This window comes from Panicum virgatum, chromosome 3K, assembly GCF_016808335.1.
Source record: "Panicum virgatum strain AP13 chromosome 3K, P.virgatum_v5, whole genome shotgun sequence".
NCBI classification, from domain to species: domain Eukaryota; kingdom Viridiplantae; phylum Streptophyta; class Magnoliopsida; order Poales; family Poaceae; genus Panicum; species Panicum virgatum.
In genome coordinates, this window is record NC_053138.1 from 13,401,763 (window position 1) to 13,417,574 (window position 15,812).

The window sequence follows — 15,812 nt, forward strand, 5'->3', positions numbered from 1 at the left end:
TGTGAAGAAGGAATGCAGGATCTCATGCCCACTGTCAGTGAGCAGCCACTCTGTGTTGCTGATGCCTGACGTGGCTCATCCAACATTCGAACACAGTTTTCAGAACTTGATCGCAGGCGTGACCATCTTAATTTGTATTCACTGACAGAAACAAGTTGGTTTGCAAAGGAGACGATAGTGGGATAACAGTTGCTGGCTCGGCCAACAATACACGACGTGATTTAATCAGCAATGCCAATAATAAGACGTCCAACGCTCCGACGATCCATTTTATCGTCACCTCCTTCTAGCACCCGTCCACTACGATACGACTCCTGCTCCCCACTGCTCCTCGACAGCCCCGACAGGCGAGAAAGGTGGCGGCCGCCCCCTCCCACGGTCAGCCTTGCCGCGTCCCCGCGCAGCCCTCTGAGCCTGCCGCCCCTCAACGCGAAAGAAAGACTCAACGACAGGACACAAGCTTAGCGAACCCACGAGCGAACCGAACTGTTAGGCCAGGGCAGGGAACTGAGCCTGGTCTTCGATCGCTGGAGCAGAAGCTGGTCCCCAATAACTACCGTTGTAATCTCCACGGAATCCCCCACGGTCACCACGGCCCCTGCCGCGGCCACGCCCGCGGCCAATGGGGTTGTAGTACCTCTCACCTTCAGCCGGCTTCAAGAATTCATTGATGCTCAGGGACTTCAGGGAGAAGGGAACAAGTAAACCAATTAGGAGATACAACAGCAACTCAGATTATATCAGATCGAAGCAAACAAGGTGAAAATACTGCATACCTTCTTTGCACGCTCATCTCTTTCCACATTTTCTTTCTTTTTCAAGTCCTTGTCAGAGCCCTAGAATCATGTGTAGACGTTAGGTTAAGATAAAAACCTGCTGAGCCAAAGGAAGAGGAAAGAATAGCATATGCAAAACTTACCAGCTTGATAAACACTTCATCAGCATTCTTTTTAACTGACAGTTGTTGCATGGACCGCAGCTCTTTATCAATTTCAACTTTTCTCTCCTCAGCCTTAAGGGCAAGCAGAGCTTTCCGTTTCTCCTCCAGTACTTTCTCATATTCCTCCAGAGTCATCTCCTGCATAATGGTTGGAGCAAATGCTATTTCAGTCCACATTTTGATGATAAATGGCATCCGAACTTAATTCCAGTCAATTTGCAGGCATGAAACAAAAGTATCAGAATGAAGGCAAACATGTACGAGTATCCATACAAAAGCACAGGAACATAGAGAAGCCGAAATAGAAAAAGCCAATGATCCAATAAAAACACTGCAATGGGGGAAAAGGAAACTGAAGGGAGTAATACTACTGCTACCATAACTGAATGTTCATGATTATTTTACAGGAAACATAAATACCCCAAAATGAACCTTAGAAGCAAAAATTGTAAGCGATTGGCATGTAATGGGGTAAAACAAAGAACCATAAAAAATTTCTAAGTGTATCATTCATGTAGCAGAAACTCTGGGCCAAAACAGCACACTCAGTATCAAGCAGCATCACATCTGATGCGTGCAATAATTACATCTAAGTCTCCAAGGGAGTGTTTGGATGCAGGGTTTACTTTAGGAACTTCGGCCCTAAAGAGATCTGAATCTAAATTGCCCATATCTGAACCAGGCCTGGAAGTAGATCCTGCCCCACGAACAATTGGTTTAGGAGTTAGAACCATTTATCAGTTAGATGAAATTAAGAACCGAGATGGGTCAAACTGAATAATAGTAATCCACTTCTTTTGGGTGTTGCTATGCTTATTGGATCAGCTAGATTTGTTAAAAACAGATCAACATTCAGCAAATGAGAGTAATATGTGCATAAATTTGCATTTTACAGTACATGGTGAAAACAGTGGGTCAATGGTTTACTGTAGTCAGTTAGAAGCTGGCACAAGGATTTTACATGATATGAAATGTAGCATTATTGGAAACTACCAAACACACAAATAGTATAGTGAAAGCAAACAATCTGATAGAGATTCACTATATTTGGAAAAATTAATGAAAATCAGGACTCAGGAGCGCCAGGAAAATAAGAAAATAATGTAGTTATGAGAAATAGAATGCCAGTCCCTTGGTACAGTGACAAAACTCAGATTACTCCCACATGCGAGCTTGATGTTAGTGAAACTAAAAGAATCACAAATATTTCCACTGATTTAGGCAAGATTTTGTTCAGAGATATATGCTAAACTTCAAAACAATTTAAAATGCCATAATATCCAAAACCATGAAACGATTGGTGCTGGCATGTTCAGGCCTTCAGGGTGCTACAATAACCCTGCACAGCGTGATCTAGCCATACTACACCCAAACACATTGCAAAGTGTCATGTGGTAAAGGGAGTGGCATAGCACAAACCAAAAAAATATACCTTATCCTCAGGTTCCTTTTCTTCCTCTTCATTCTCCACACCCTCCATGTCTTTCTCAACCTCGGGCTGTGGTGCATCTTCAGGCTTCTTCTCATCCTCAGCTGCAGCAGTAGTCTCCTCAACATTTACAGCTTCCACAGCGTCCCTAATTAGCACACACAGCAAAGGTCAGAACCCAATTATCCTATCAATCTATCATAAGTAAAAGGCAAGTCAATATATACAAAATTACAGACTCAATGAACCATCTTAACTGTGCAAGGCTTTCATCAGTTACAGTTCCCCAATTGCCACGTCCTGCCCCCTCGCGCTTCATCTCATAGCCACGGCCAGTGCCGCTGTGGCGTTCATATGCCTGTCGTGGACGCCCAAACTCATCCCCGGCCTGCCCATCAGCATAGCCACCACGACAGCCGCCTCCACGGTAAGGTTGGCGTGGTCCGCGGCCCCTCTCTGCCTGCCTCCCATCACCGTTTTCACCACGAGCCACTCCCCCATCTCCAAAGCCACCACCATACCCTCCCTCGAAGCCATTGGCATCAGCATCGCCGAAATCTCGCCTTGGGCCAGTCCTGCCACTATGGCCGCCTCTTCCACGTCCTGGACCACCACGTCCAGCTCCATCGCGTGGCGGAGCACCATAGTTCCTGACCTCCCTCACTGTGATCACATAAGGGCGAGAGATATCATTGACGAATAATAAAAATGAGAACAAAAAAGTGAAATTTCACATAATAATCAAAACTCCGAGTTCGAAATGGCAACCGTGGATCTCAAAATCGGATAATTTCACCAAACATCTACAGCAACGTTAAAAGCGTATGCATATCACTATGAACTCACTAGCCTGCGCGGGCGGCGGAGGTTTGGTGGGCAACTTGGCCGGCGCGGGCGCCGGCTTGGGCGCCGCTGCCGCCTTCTTCTCGGCGGCAGCGAGGAGGTGGGCGGGGTCGTCGTTGTCGACATCCCCAAGGAGATCGAATTGGTTCCTCGACGCCATTTCCGCTTGCTCTAATCCCCAAACCGTGATACAACTAGCGGCCCAATCCCCAAACCCCGAAAGAAACCTAGCACGCGGCGACCAGAGACGGAATAGCCATGTATAGGTGCGAGAGCTCTAGGGTTTGGACACTGTGGGAGGCCGCCAAACCCTAGCCGCCAGTGAGCTTCTCCTGGTTTGGCTCTCGTCCGGTACAAGAGGCAGGCGCTGTGCTGTGTGTACGGCCAACTCGTCCGGTTGCCTACCTCTTTCAGACCACGGGCTCACTAATTTATCATTCCCATTTATCATTCCCATTTATCAAATGACAAGAAAGGGTATGAAATCTGGAGATAATTACAGACATATATATAAGAGAAAATTCCTTGGAAGGCCCTGAAACAAATGGAGGTTCCTTCCATGGCCTTGGAAAACTGAAACGCTCTTTTGTGGCCTTCTTTTAATTTTTGTTCCCTTCTATGGCCCTACCGTTGAATCCATTAGCCCAATCTGTTAGGGTTTGAGGTTTGAGATGAGCACCAAAATTGGACTGAACTACCTTGGCCCTTCACCCGACCCCATTCCCCCATCTTCCCCAGGCGGCGGCGCCATCTCCCCCAGGCAGCGACGCGCGAAGGAGGCCCTGCCCCAAGCGGAGGCACGCGGAGGGCGGATGGCGGGGCTGCGGGCGGTGGCGGCGGGCGGGGCCGCGGGCGTTGAGCGAGGCGGCGGGCGGTGCCGCGGACGGTGACGGCGGGTGGTGGCAGGGCGCAAGACGGTGGTGGCGGTGGCGCGCATGGTGGCAGGGGGGCCGCAGACGGCGTTGGGCGAGCGGTGCCGGGGCGGCGAGCGAGGCAATGGGTGGGGCGGTGGGCGGCGAGCGAGGCAGCCGGCGGTGCTAGGCAGGGCTACGGGCGGTGCCACGGACGGCGGCGGTAGGCAGGGCTGCGGGCAGTGGCGGCGCGCATGGCGGCGGGTGGAACCGCGGGCGGGGCCATGGGCGGCGAGCAAGGCAGCCGGCGGTGCCGCGGACGGCGGCGGCAGGCGGGGCTGCGGGCGGTGGCGGCGCGCATGGCGGCGGGTGGAGCCGCGGGCGGCGATTGAGGCGGCCGGCGGCGGCGGGCGGCGTCGCGGGTGGCGAGCGGGGCGCAGCAGCTCACCGGCGACCCTGCCCAGCCCTAGTTCGATCCCCTGCTTGTGCCGTCATGCAGGGAGAATGAAGGAACAAGATGACGAGTGGACCCCACTCGTCAGTGAGAGATAGAGAGGGCTGAGTGGTGTGTAATGTTGGTGCGCCAGAGGTATTTTGGTATTTTCACCGCCACTTAACTGGGAGATAACCGGAGAGATAATGGTAGGGCCATAGAAAGGAACGAAAGTTAAAATAAGGTTACAAAAGGGCGTTTCAGTTTTCTAGGGCCATAGAAGGAACCTCCATTTGTTACAGGGCCTTCTAAGGAATTTTCCCTATATATAACTGTGGGAGCCCAGTATTAGGGGTAATCCTGTCAATTTGAGCCGTTGCCCCAGAAGTGGCGTGGTTGGGCTTTAGATTTGTGGGCTTAGGCTCAAATGTAGAAGTTGTGGGCTTTTGTGCTATGTGTTTTGGGGCTTTGATAGTGTAAACGCGTGGATTTGAACCCAATAAACCTCACCCTGCAAATGGGTTGGAAACCAAATTATACCGACATCATCCCATTCTCATGAGAAAAATTATATGAACCCACTCCATCCCAAACCACCACCACCACACACCAATCCAACCCAAACATTTGAGCTCATAGTATAATAACTATTAGCCAAACTATATTTACAAGCCAATAAGGACCCATTTCTCAAAAAAAAATTATAATATAGATCTTGTCACGCTATTTTGCATAGAGTAGCTGCCAATTATACTGAGTCATCTCAAAAAAATTCGGTCAATTTCGATTAAATTTTATAGTGTGAACGCGAAATTTTAATTCCAGGGTCCGGCTCTTGACATGGGGCCCACGTGTAGGTCTGGCCATACTGCTTTGCACAGAGTAGCTGCCAGTTATACTGAGTCATCTCTAACAAATTTTGGTCAATTTTGATAAAATTTTATAGTGTGAACGCGGGGTTTTAATTCCAGAGTCCGGCTCTTGACATGGGGCCCACGTGTAGGTCTAGCCACATAATAGCTGCCAGTCATACTGAGTCATCTCCAACAAATTTCGGTCAATTTCGATAAAATTTTATGGTATGAACACGATATTTTAATTTTAGGGTCCGGCTCTACACAAAGAATCCATTTTAACCCAACCCAACTCAACCCGCATTTACATAAAACCTGCTCCGCCCCACCTCATTAACTAATATAACCCATTTTAACCCACCCAAATACACTCCACATCAAAACCCAACTCATTAACCCATTTGAACACATACCGTTTGCAGGGTGAAATAAACCAGGACGCGGTTTTTATTTATATTATACAGTACAATGTTGGAATGTCAAAGTTTTTAGCCACAATTTTTTAGCAACAATAAATAGTAAAACTAAGAAATTGCGTAATTTAATATCCTCCCTAAGAAAAATATAAGGAAAACCATGACAGCATGGTTAGTAGAATTTACCAGCAGAAGCTTGTGTGGTGATGATGCCTTTTGGCTGATGATCATTATTGGATTAGACCAAGCTGGGGCTAATGGAGATCCGAAATCTTGAATCTAGCAGGCCTTGTCATGCATGTAACTGTGCTGAAGCTAGAGAGGCCACCAGAGCTAGTGGATCAGAGATCATTAGCACTACTTTTGCTAGTGACCAATTAGGTAACTGTCCGATATCTTCAGGCTCCCTGAAGCAAATTAAAAGCAGATCGATAGCAGGCCAGCAGGGCCCCTGGAACTAAACAAACCACTGGCACAACCATATATACATTTTCACTTTCCTTCGATCATAAATAAATCTGGAACAGTGAATTGGGTCATGAAATTTATATATATTCCTGTCTCCATCATGGACTAACAAGCACTTGTGCTCAAATCTCTTGCTTTACCGGTGGTTCAAAGATCCTTCCAGTGAGAGAAGATCATGCTGCAATTGTGCTGATATTGATTGAATTAGTTAAGCACAAATCAGGAGGTTAGTGCAGTGACAGTGTATGGTCACCAAGAAAGCAAGCAAGAATATATCCAAAACTACTACGTACATGAAAACGACGGCTCCAATTATTGTTATCTCCGCCGGTGTTGGCATTTCATACCGCCGGTGTTCGGCTGGTGTTGTAGCCTCCAGCGTTACAATATTTTTCTCTCACATCGCTCCAGCTCCAGCCTCCAGCCACCAGCCAGGTAACAGTGTTTTTCTCTCAGACCACTGCAGCTCCAGCCTCCAGCTCCAACCTGTCGAACGCAGTAATAATTCTCCTGAGAACTGAGCTAGTGAGGATTGGGATAGCCTTCCTTTTTTATACATGCCAAATGCATACCGTAGCGAGCAGATGCTCCCGCTGTGGCGACGGCTGCGGCCACAGCTCGATGGCTTGCCGCGTCGCCGCCACCGCAGGCCAGAGAAGAGGTGAGGCCGCCACCATGCGCTGCGGCGGAGGCGCCGCCGCTGGGCTGAGGCTCTTCGGGGTGCAGCTCGGTGCCGCGGCAGGTGGCGCCGCTTCGCCGGCGCTGCAGCTGCACAAGAGCTACAGCGTGGACTGCCTGAACCTGCAGGGTTCTGCTCCTGCCTATGCTGCTCGCGTCACGGCTCCTCTGCTTCTGTCGCCGTCGCCGTCGACGGCTTTGCTCCTGTCGATCGACGAGTGCTCGACGGAGAGGGCCACCGACGGCGGCGGCTACCTCTCCGACGACGGCGCTCGCGGCGGCACGGCGTTGCGGGAGAGGAAGAAGGGCGTTCCGTGGAGCGAGGAGGAGCACAGGCTGTTCTTGGAGGGGCTGGAGAAGCTCGGCAGGGGCGACTGGCGAGGCATCTCCCGGGGCTTCGTCACCACGCGGACGCCCACGCAGGTCGCCAGCCACGCGCAGAAGTTCTTCCTCAGGCAGAACAGCGCGGGGAAGAACAGCAACGCAAAGCGCCGGTCCAGCCTCTTCGACCTGGTAATCAAAGCCGCAGGCAGCAGCTGCACAATTCTGAATCTTTCAGTTTACTTTTTGGAAGAACGAAATGATCTTAACCGAACGCGAGCCTAATAATTGTACATGTCGATGACAGGTTCAGAATTGTGAGGGTGGACTCGTCTCCGATCCTTCGGACGGCAAGGCCGCCGCAACCTCGGAATCTCTGTATCCGAAGGCATTGTGCGATGTGTACCGGAAGGAGTCGACGGCCATCCATGCGAGGATGACAAGGCCTTCGTCAGAGAGCGCACCAGTTTCAGAGAAAGTTACAGTGGCGACAGAGCAAGCTCACGGGTACCACTGCTCTCCGTTAAACCTGGAGCTCGGCATGTCCCTGACGACGCCGTCCATCGGAACCTAGCAGTCTCATGAACAAGACAAGTTCAGCGAAAAGCTGAAGCTCGTAGCTGCCCCCCACAGCCATGAAGATGGTTGTAAACGAAGCTTGTAATCCAGCCGCCTTATCCAGATAATTACAGGAATCAGAGTATTGTTTCCCTGAAAACAGCAGCAGTAAACCTGCTACTTTCCCAAGAAAATGATGTTCACTAGAGTACAGCACGTCTGCACTAGCTTATCTGCACTTGGGCTGCTGCAATGAAGCAGAAAACTACTCTTCACCTGAACTTTTTGCTTGTGGCCGGTATGACGAAAGTAGAGTGAACAAATGGCAATTGGCACTTGCATTGATTGGGAAAGCCGAACTGACGTGCTCACCGCATCGACAAAGTGGTTGCAGCGTCAATGGCAACTAGGATGGTTAGTGCGCTAACGCCGCGCCCGTAGGGAAGACATGTAAGGACTATGTTATTATTTAACCTTATTGTTAGTATAGTATAATTAATTAATGGCGTCTTTACGGCTGCAGTACAACAGTACAAACTATAAAGGCGACGAATAATGTTGGCGCATGCAGGGTTGTAGACTTGGGCATGTTTGAATTGTCTAAATTAGGTGCTAAATTTTAAAAATTTTGAATCTTGACTAAAAGTTAGCTCATCCCGTTGGGATTCTTGTTAAGAGGAGCTAGTGCTAAAGTTTAGCATTTTTAGATATTAACCTGGAGCCAAACAACCTCGTATAAATATGATGTAGGTCTGAATAAAGAAAAATATGTGGACTAAGGGTCTATTTGGAGGAGCTAAAATTGAGTGCTAAACTTTAGCACATATTAGCACTCATGCACATACTAAAGTTGAGTGTTGGCTAAAGTTTAGCTCATCCACCACCGTTTGGAAAAGCTAGTGTTAAAGTTTAGCACTTTCACCTATTAGCATTTGGATTCAAATAAAATCTAAGTTGGTACTTGGGAATTATAGTATTTGCGAAGCACGTGCATAGAAAAAAATGTATTTAAGAAATTGAAACAAACAATAGCAGCATACATCTGCCCTCGTTTGTTATTGCATGTCTGCAAAGAGCAGGGGACGGCAAGGGCGATGTTGAGCGACGATAGAGGGAAATTTTAGCGAGGCAAGGACGGCGGCATGAAGCCTCCACGAGTGATGCGCATATGACCGGTTGGGCCCACGAATATCGTGAAGTGAGCGAGCCGAGTAGAAAAAGCCAGGCGCGCGTACGCGTCTGCCACATGAGGCGGAGGTGGTCGCGTCCAGCGGACATGCGGCGCGATAGCACAGGCAAAATAGCTGAGGCTCTCGTTGGCTTCCGTTTGGTTCACCGATATGAATGTACTAGGTAAACCGCGCGCTACGCCGCGCCCAGTTAGAAATATGGAGCAAAAGAAGCAAAAGAGTTGATGAGTTGAAATTTTTCATTGCATAGAATTGTTCAATTGCATAAACTGAAGTTCAGTATTTCAGATCATGGCATACTGAATTTTGAGGAACAAAAGCTCAGAGTTTCAGTTCATGTCACAATCAAATGTTGGATCTGGAGAATCGAAATTACATGAAAGAAGCTTTAGAATAGCACAACAAAATAGACTATTCTCTTTGTTTGGATCGACCACATCAGGTTCTTGGAAAAGGACAGCTGTTGTGTCTCCGTAATCACGTGCTCTTTGTACAGTTGCTGTGATTCCATATTATGGAAAAGAATGACCTTCCTCTAGGCATCAGCAGAGATCTCCAGAGCTTGTACAGGGAGGAAAAATCATTTCATGATAACAACAATCTGACGGTTATGTACCTACAAAACAAACAACACTACTCACTGCAATCTATGAAGCAGGATCTATCCTCCATGCCTCTTATTTATTAAGGGACAAAGGAAATAACAACGTATGGTATGCATCAAAAAGTTCTATGTGCAACTTAGCATGCTGCTGGAGGCTGGACATTCTATCGAACTCGCTACAGGTAGTGGAGGTGTGTTGTTGGACTCTATTTAATGAGAAATTGTACCTTGCAAAGTCCTGAAAGAAATATAGAGGTAATTTAAGCTCACTCGAATATCTACAGTTCTGAAATAGCTGAACTTCAAGCTGACTGCGCAGAGATGATATATATGTTTGAAGTATAGCAAGCATCGATTCATGAATTGGCTTCTCCTGTCACAGAAAGCAAATCATAGCTTAGTCCAACCTACATGATCAATTTTTGGTATAAGCAGCACCAGGTCATTCACTTATATGGCCAGAAGAAAACCTGCCTTTCCAAAACTATTCCATGCTATTTGTAATTTTCAAGCTCAGCGCTCATACCACACTACGAGAAAACACCTTCTGTTGCATAAGTTTACCTGGTGTAGGCATGTGTGGCCATATGATATGTAAGCAAAGCAAAAATTAAACTCGCATCAGTTTCGTAAAGTGCGACATTGAGTTCCTGGAAAATCAAAGTGGGTAAATCATGGAACTATATGCGACCATCTCTCAGTTTCGCGGTGTTAGATTCTATCTCTACACAAGGTCCCTAGCACAGCGCTCTCAGGACCATCTTTCATGAGATCCACAACTTTAAAAATTCATTGACATATTACTCTGCTTTCAAGAAGTCAGTTAATCCCAATCTAAATGTTCATTATACACCAAATTCCTCCTTTTCTTGCCTTTGTAAAAATACTTCAGTAAAAGTCAATGCAAGGTAAAACAAATTGCTTCTAGGAGCACACTATAAATTCTGAATGAACCACTACTCCGATCTCTCTAACTCCAAACTGCTAGACTTGTACACGAATTTAGTCTTCACCTCAATCTGATAAGCACTCAAAGACTCAAAAGTACCTATTGTGTCGATAGCGATAAGCACTTGAAGACTTATACACTTGCGAGTTTGGTATATCGACACTTTAGCACTAACTAACCAAGTGTACATCCTAAACTTGAGTAGTCCTTCTCTCCGGTTTGCTTGCTATCTTAAGGAGTTTAGTTTTATGTCATATAAACAAAAATCAAACAAAACCATTTACATCAAAACTGTACTGTCTGCACTGAACGGAGTATAGCTGGATTCATGTTTACCTACCATTGCAATGCTCTGCCTTCCCAGCATGAATGTTTTAGCAATTAAGAAGGTTAGACTAACTCAGGTAGATATTGGATGTGTAACCACTTGATTAGTATTTCAGATCAAAATAAACTACCAAGTCCAGAAACAGACCTGTGTTGCCATTATATGCCTGTAGTATTTGTCAAGATGTCAACATAAGGTCATATCTGTCGCAATTCCCGTAGAATCATTCGTTACTGACCCTATGCAATACATACCAATGTCTCTCCACAATCTGATTTCAAGTGCATTTTGCATCCAATTTCAATAATATAACTAATCTACTATCAACCATAGAGGAACTATGTGCAAGAACACACACAGAGAGAGAGACCTAGGGTTTGATTCTTACCATTGGGGGGATCTCAAGTGGATCCATCAGAGAACACCGGAATGGAGGAGTCGCAAGAAGGGATGGCACTGGAGCCGAAGAAGCAGGACGCTAGGGGGTGCACCGCTGGCCAGAGCCAGCGCGCCAGCTCTGTAGGGTGTCGGCCCTGCAGATGCGCGCATGGAAGACACCCGCCTTGGGCACCCCCGCGTGCGGTCCGTGGTGGCCCGCATGGATGGCTTCGTCGGTGGGGGGAGGGCCGGCTGTCGCCAGGGGAGAGCCGCGCAGGGCGGCGGCGACCGCCCAAGGGCGGCGTGGTGATGGGGGAGAGGCGTCGCCGGCCGTGAGGCCGTGGGGAGCACGGCGAGATCCGCCAGGGTGGAGGCCCGCGGCCACCGGGATGGAGCGGGGGGTGGGGAGGGCGCGGGTACCTTGACGGACGACGGCTCCAGAGGGCAGAGCCGACCAAATCCGCCACCGGCATGACGCCGGTTGGATCCCCCGCCGGTGCCGGGGTGGACTGGACGGCGGGGGTCGAGGGGTGGGGAACCCGGGAGGGTTCGGCGGCCAAGGGAGGCGACCGGCGGCAGGGGAGGAGGGCGAGGGTGGAGGAGGGCGAGGGGCAGAGGGCTGCGGGGTGGGGGCGGGGGCGGAGGGCTGCGGGGCGGCGGCGGGGAGCGCTAGGGCTAGGGTTAAGGAAGGGACGGAGGAGGTCGGGGGAGGGGGCGTTGGCCGCTGGGGGTGGGAGGCTGTAGCGGCCTAGCGGGGGGTGGCGCGGCGGGTTTTTTTTTGCAAAAATATATGGACGGCGGGTTAGAATAAAAGAACTTGAAGAGTCTATTTGCAAAAAGACCAAAGAACGGCGCAGATCGACCCCCGCGACGGATCGGACGGCTCGCGTCGGGCTACTCTCTCCGGGTGACACGCGTCGCTCTTGGGGAGACGGAGCGCTCCCAGGGTTTCTTCCCACGGCGGATAGGAGTTAGAGTATACATAACATAATTGGCAAGCATTTGGTAGACGAGTATACGATTATTATAATTCTACTATAGTGCGTCAAAACAAAAAAAAAATATCTACTATACTGCGTCAGTGCGCGTCTGCGCACTTGTTAATCGGGCTAGCATTCGGTGCTAGGTTCACTACCGCTGCCCGGATTCAGCCAGCTACTCATGTCAACCAGAGTTTCCTTTTGTCTACTGCATATATGTGGTGCCATCTCCTTTTCAGAGAAGGGACCAAGACCTGCATATATATGCCTTTTTGTCAGTGCAAATTAAATAAAGAAGATGGAAACATGCATGCCTAGGTATGTATGTGGTGTGTTGCAGAGAGCCGGGTGTGCGTTCGCCAATAATGGAGGAGCATGTCATGTAAGTGTATCTGGTGCTTATCCGGGGACGTCGTCTGAAGAAGATTAAGACGTGTCATCCAAATCGAAGACGGCTGCCTCCCTTCGCTTTTGCTGTGGGGATAAGCCGATAGTGCAGGTCTTTGCGGTATTTTACAAAGGCGAACCAACCTATTGCTTTCGTAAAAAGGTCAAGCAGAGTGCTGAAGAAAGATGATAAGATATAACACCAATACTTTATTATATTTTATTTTAAGCAAATATATTGCATATGCTAGTTCTGAAAAGAGGATGGAATATGCCGTGTATACACTTTTTTAAACACAGTACAAACACTCCCATGTATACATGTACGCCAAAGACTGAGTCATTGACAAAGTCAATACAGACGACGCGCTATCAACAACAGGCAAATCGTCTCCCTGCCGAAAGGTAGCGGTGAGCAAAGACATATCGCGTGGTCCTGTTCGTAGGTAAGACAAGACGGCATATGCCACGTCAGCATATATGCGGTCGCGTGGGATGATGACCGGTCACCGACATGTACAGCGGTGCTGCCACAAATGAAATCTTGGCCTTGTTTGGCAGCGCGCTAGGATTCTAACGCTAGAGGAGAATCTCTCCCGCATGAAGGGCTGAATGAAGTCTATTTGCAAATTTTTTTTAGGGATGTGTGTAACTTTTCGCGACGAATCTAATGACAGTAATTAATTGACGATTAGCTACAGTGATGCTACAGTAACCATCCTCTGATCGCGCGGTCAAAGACCTCATTAGATTCTTCAGGGTCACTAATGCGGGGTTCTGAAGTTGGTTTTATAAATTGACTTTGTTTGACACCGTAATTAACGGTCAAAGTTATTACTATTCACTAGCGCTACAAAACCAAACAAGACGCAGACGTTTCCTGGCCATGCAATCTTGGGCTACCCACCCACCCCCGGATCAGGGCGCCTATCATTCATTCGGGTTTCGTCTATTCAGGGCAAAGCGGACGAGGGAGTCTAGTCTGACTCGGGCGTTACACGGGCAGTAGTCCAAGATCTGGCGTTTTTGGACGCACTGGGATTATGCGAAGAGCCCCTTTCGAGCGACGGCGACGCGCGAGCTACCATGTCTCCGGCCTTTCAACTTGTTTTGGTGGAGGCGAGGAGGCCCCACTGCTGACGTGGGTAGGGTATGCCAGCCGGGCGGAGTTGTCAAAGGAGCATGCTCGCTCGAGGCACTTGGCTTTGTTGCTGTTGCTGACTTGTGCAGGCCTTCGTGGATAGCAGCAGGCGCGCGCGTCGGCGGTGGTGTGGTGACACACCGCCACGTCGACCGGTGACTATTATCCTTGGTGCTTGATGCCCGTACGTAGTGTGTGGCGCACGTCGATCGCCGGACGCCGGCGACGGCCGTGCTAAGTGCCGACTTCTTCAAAAAAAGCAACCGCCAACGCCAATAGGCACGACAAAACAATGGGGGATAGAACTTCAGAGAATTCGTGAGTTGAAATAGAAAAAAAACTCATGTGCCCTTGTACCATGTCTGGGCCGAATCTGAACCGTAGCAGATCACCGGGCCCATGGACTTCACATGATGGAAGGGCCGAAGGCCGAAGGCGAGGAAAATAGGCAATAGCAAAACGAAAACATAAACTGGCGTCGCCCGGACTCGAACCGGAGACCTTCAGTGTGTTAGACTGACGTGATAACCAACTACACCACGACACCTGTTGTACAATTTTTCAGATTACATTATTACTTTACATTAAACTGGCATGCACGCACACAAAAGCGGCGGCCGTGGCAGCTGTAGTGCCGATCGACAAACACCGAGTGGCAGTTGGCAACCGGAGCAGCCGAGCAGGGGAGGACCGGAGGAAGAAACTTTGAATGGCACCCGTATGGACATGGACGGGTATACGGTATACCCGAGGCCAGCAGCAAGTAATAATCGTCATGTGTGTGTGTGGGGGGGGGGGGCACGCCATGGGCCAAATCAGCTATATGAGATAGAGAGAGGTGACCGGCAACCGTCGTCGTCTGGAACTCTCTCGTTTCTCTCTCGGCGACTGCAGGGGCGGCGAGAGTTTCTGGTTCTCTCGCCGGCGGATTCGCCGTTCCCCTCCGCCTCCGATGGCCTTGGAGGTGAGGGGAACGTGCGTATTCCTACCCGGCGGTGTAGATTAGGGTTCCTTAGGTTTAGGATTTGGTCTTCCCGTCGTGCTCGTGTGGTGGAGGCGGCGCGGCAACCGTGGAATAAGGTCCTCCGGCCCTCTTTCCACCTCGTCGTCACTCGCTCCGGTGCCGGCGATGGGCTTGTGGGGTTTGTGCTCGTCGGATTTGGAGCTCCAGATCTTGACGAGCCCTGTACAGGAGTCTGCTGCCGTCAGGCTTGGCCGGCGGCGCTACGCGAGGTGACCAGCGGGGAGGCTGTGTGGTTCGCGGATGTCAGGTTTGATGGCCTGGTTCTTCCTTCTCCCGTCCTCTGGCAGGATTGCCAGGTCAAGGCTCAGGTCAGCGCGGGGCGCGTCCCCGGCCGATGGCCTTTCACTGTCTTCTTCCCGTCCATGGCGGGATTCGTCTGCGGCTCTTGTCAAAGCCTCTGTGCGATGGTGCTTTCCTGGGCCTGTGGATGGAGGCTGCTCTTCGTGTTTTCCTCCGGTGCCTGGCTCGGCGGTGGATTTCGGCGATTGACAGCGACTCCGGTTGTAGCAGAGGCTCTTAGGGACCTTATTGTAATATTTTGGTTTGTTTGGGGCCTTTGTGAAGTTTGGCTGGGACAGCTGTCCCCACTGTATCCTTTGCGTATGCCTGTGTCTGTGTACGCATCTCTGTACGTTGTCCTTACATCTTAATACAGATGCGTATTCCTATCAAAAAAAAATCAGCTATATGAGAGGCTACTAGATCATGGGCCGCTGAACTACATCACCTGGAAGGTAATGGAAAATAGCAAAAATAAAAAATATAAATGGCGTTGCCAGAACTCGAACCGGAGACCTTCAGTGTGTTAGACTGACGTGATAACCAACTACACCACGACACCAGTACGTTAAATGTTTCGTGGAAACAGTAAAAATCTCATTCACTCGACACGGTCCTCTTAAGGTCACTCGACATATTCTACTCTAGAACATGGGCCGTGCATGGTATCAAGTGTGATCTTTAGAGAACGCGCAGCGCACGTATTTTATTAAGAGAGAAAGGAAACAAGTAACAACCCACTTACATATACTGCTAAATCC

At 49.3% G+C, this 15,812-nt stretch overlaps 2 protein-coding genes and 1 non-coding gene across 3 annotated transcripts; 1 reads left to right on the forward strand and 2 right to left on the reverse strand.

Annotated features, from left to right (window-relative positions):
* Positions 1-96: 96 nt before the first annotated feature.
* On the reverse strand, positions 97-3,632 carry LOC120700474 (RGG repeats nuclear RNA binding protein A-like). Its single transcript, XM_039984732.1, has 6 exons — positions 3,216-3,632; positions 2,627-3,032; positions 2,373-2,517; positions 920-1,078; positions 777-836; positions 97-681 (listed from the first exon to the last, which is right to left on the reverse strand). Exons 1-6 carry the CDS (start codon positions 3,370-3,372, stop codon positions 490-492), a joined length of 1,119 nt encoding a protein of 372 aa, XP_039840666.1. The 5' UTR covers positions 3,373-3,632; the 3' UTR covers positions 97-489.
* Positions 3,633-6,593: 2,961 nt separating this feature from the next.
* On the forward strand, positions 6,594-8,072 carry LOC120700475 (transcription factor MYBS2-like). The gene is made up of 2 exons (XM_039984733.1): positions 6,594-7,425; positions 7,541-8,072. Exons 1-2 carry the CDS (start codon positions 6,799-6,801, stop codon positions 7,805-7,807), a joined length of 894 nt encoding a protein of 297 aa, XP_039840667.1. The 5' UTR covers positions 6,594-6,798; the 3' UTR covers positions 7,808-8,072.
* Positions 8,073-14,221: 6,149 nt separating this feature from the next.
* On the reverse strand, positions 14,222-14,295 carry TRNAV-AAC. Its single transcript has one exon. It is a non-coding gene; the product is annotated as a tRNA-Val (tRNA).
* Between the last annotated feature and the right edge of the window lie 1,517 nt (positions 14,296-15,812).

Bases quoted from the DNA above. Each gene is read 5' to 3' on its own strand.
- LOC120700475 (XM_039984733.1), top strand. From the start codon at position 6,799: ATGCATACCGTAGCGAGCAGATGCTCCCGCTGTGGCGACGGCTGCGGC. The intron at 7,426-7,540 runs GTAATCAAAGCC...TGTCGATGACAG, and splicing joins GGTCCAGCCTCTTCGACCTG to GTTCAGAATTGTGAGGGTGG.
- LOC120700474 (XM_039984732.1), bottom strand. From the start codon at position 3,372: ATGGCGTCGAGGAACCAATTCGATCTCCTTGGGGATGTCGACAACGAC. The intron at 837-919 runs GTAAGTTTTGCA...ACATGATTCTAG, and splicing joins ATGAAGTGTTTATCAAGCTG to GGCTCTGACAAGGACTTGAA. The intron at 682-776 runs GTATGCAGTATT...TTCTCCCTGAAG, and splicing joins GAGATGAGCGTGCAAAGAAG to TCCCTGAGCATCAATGAATT.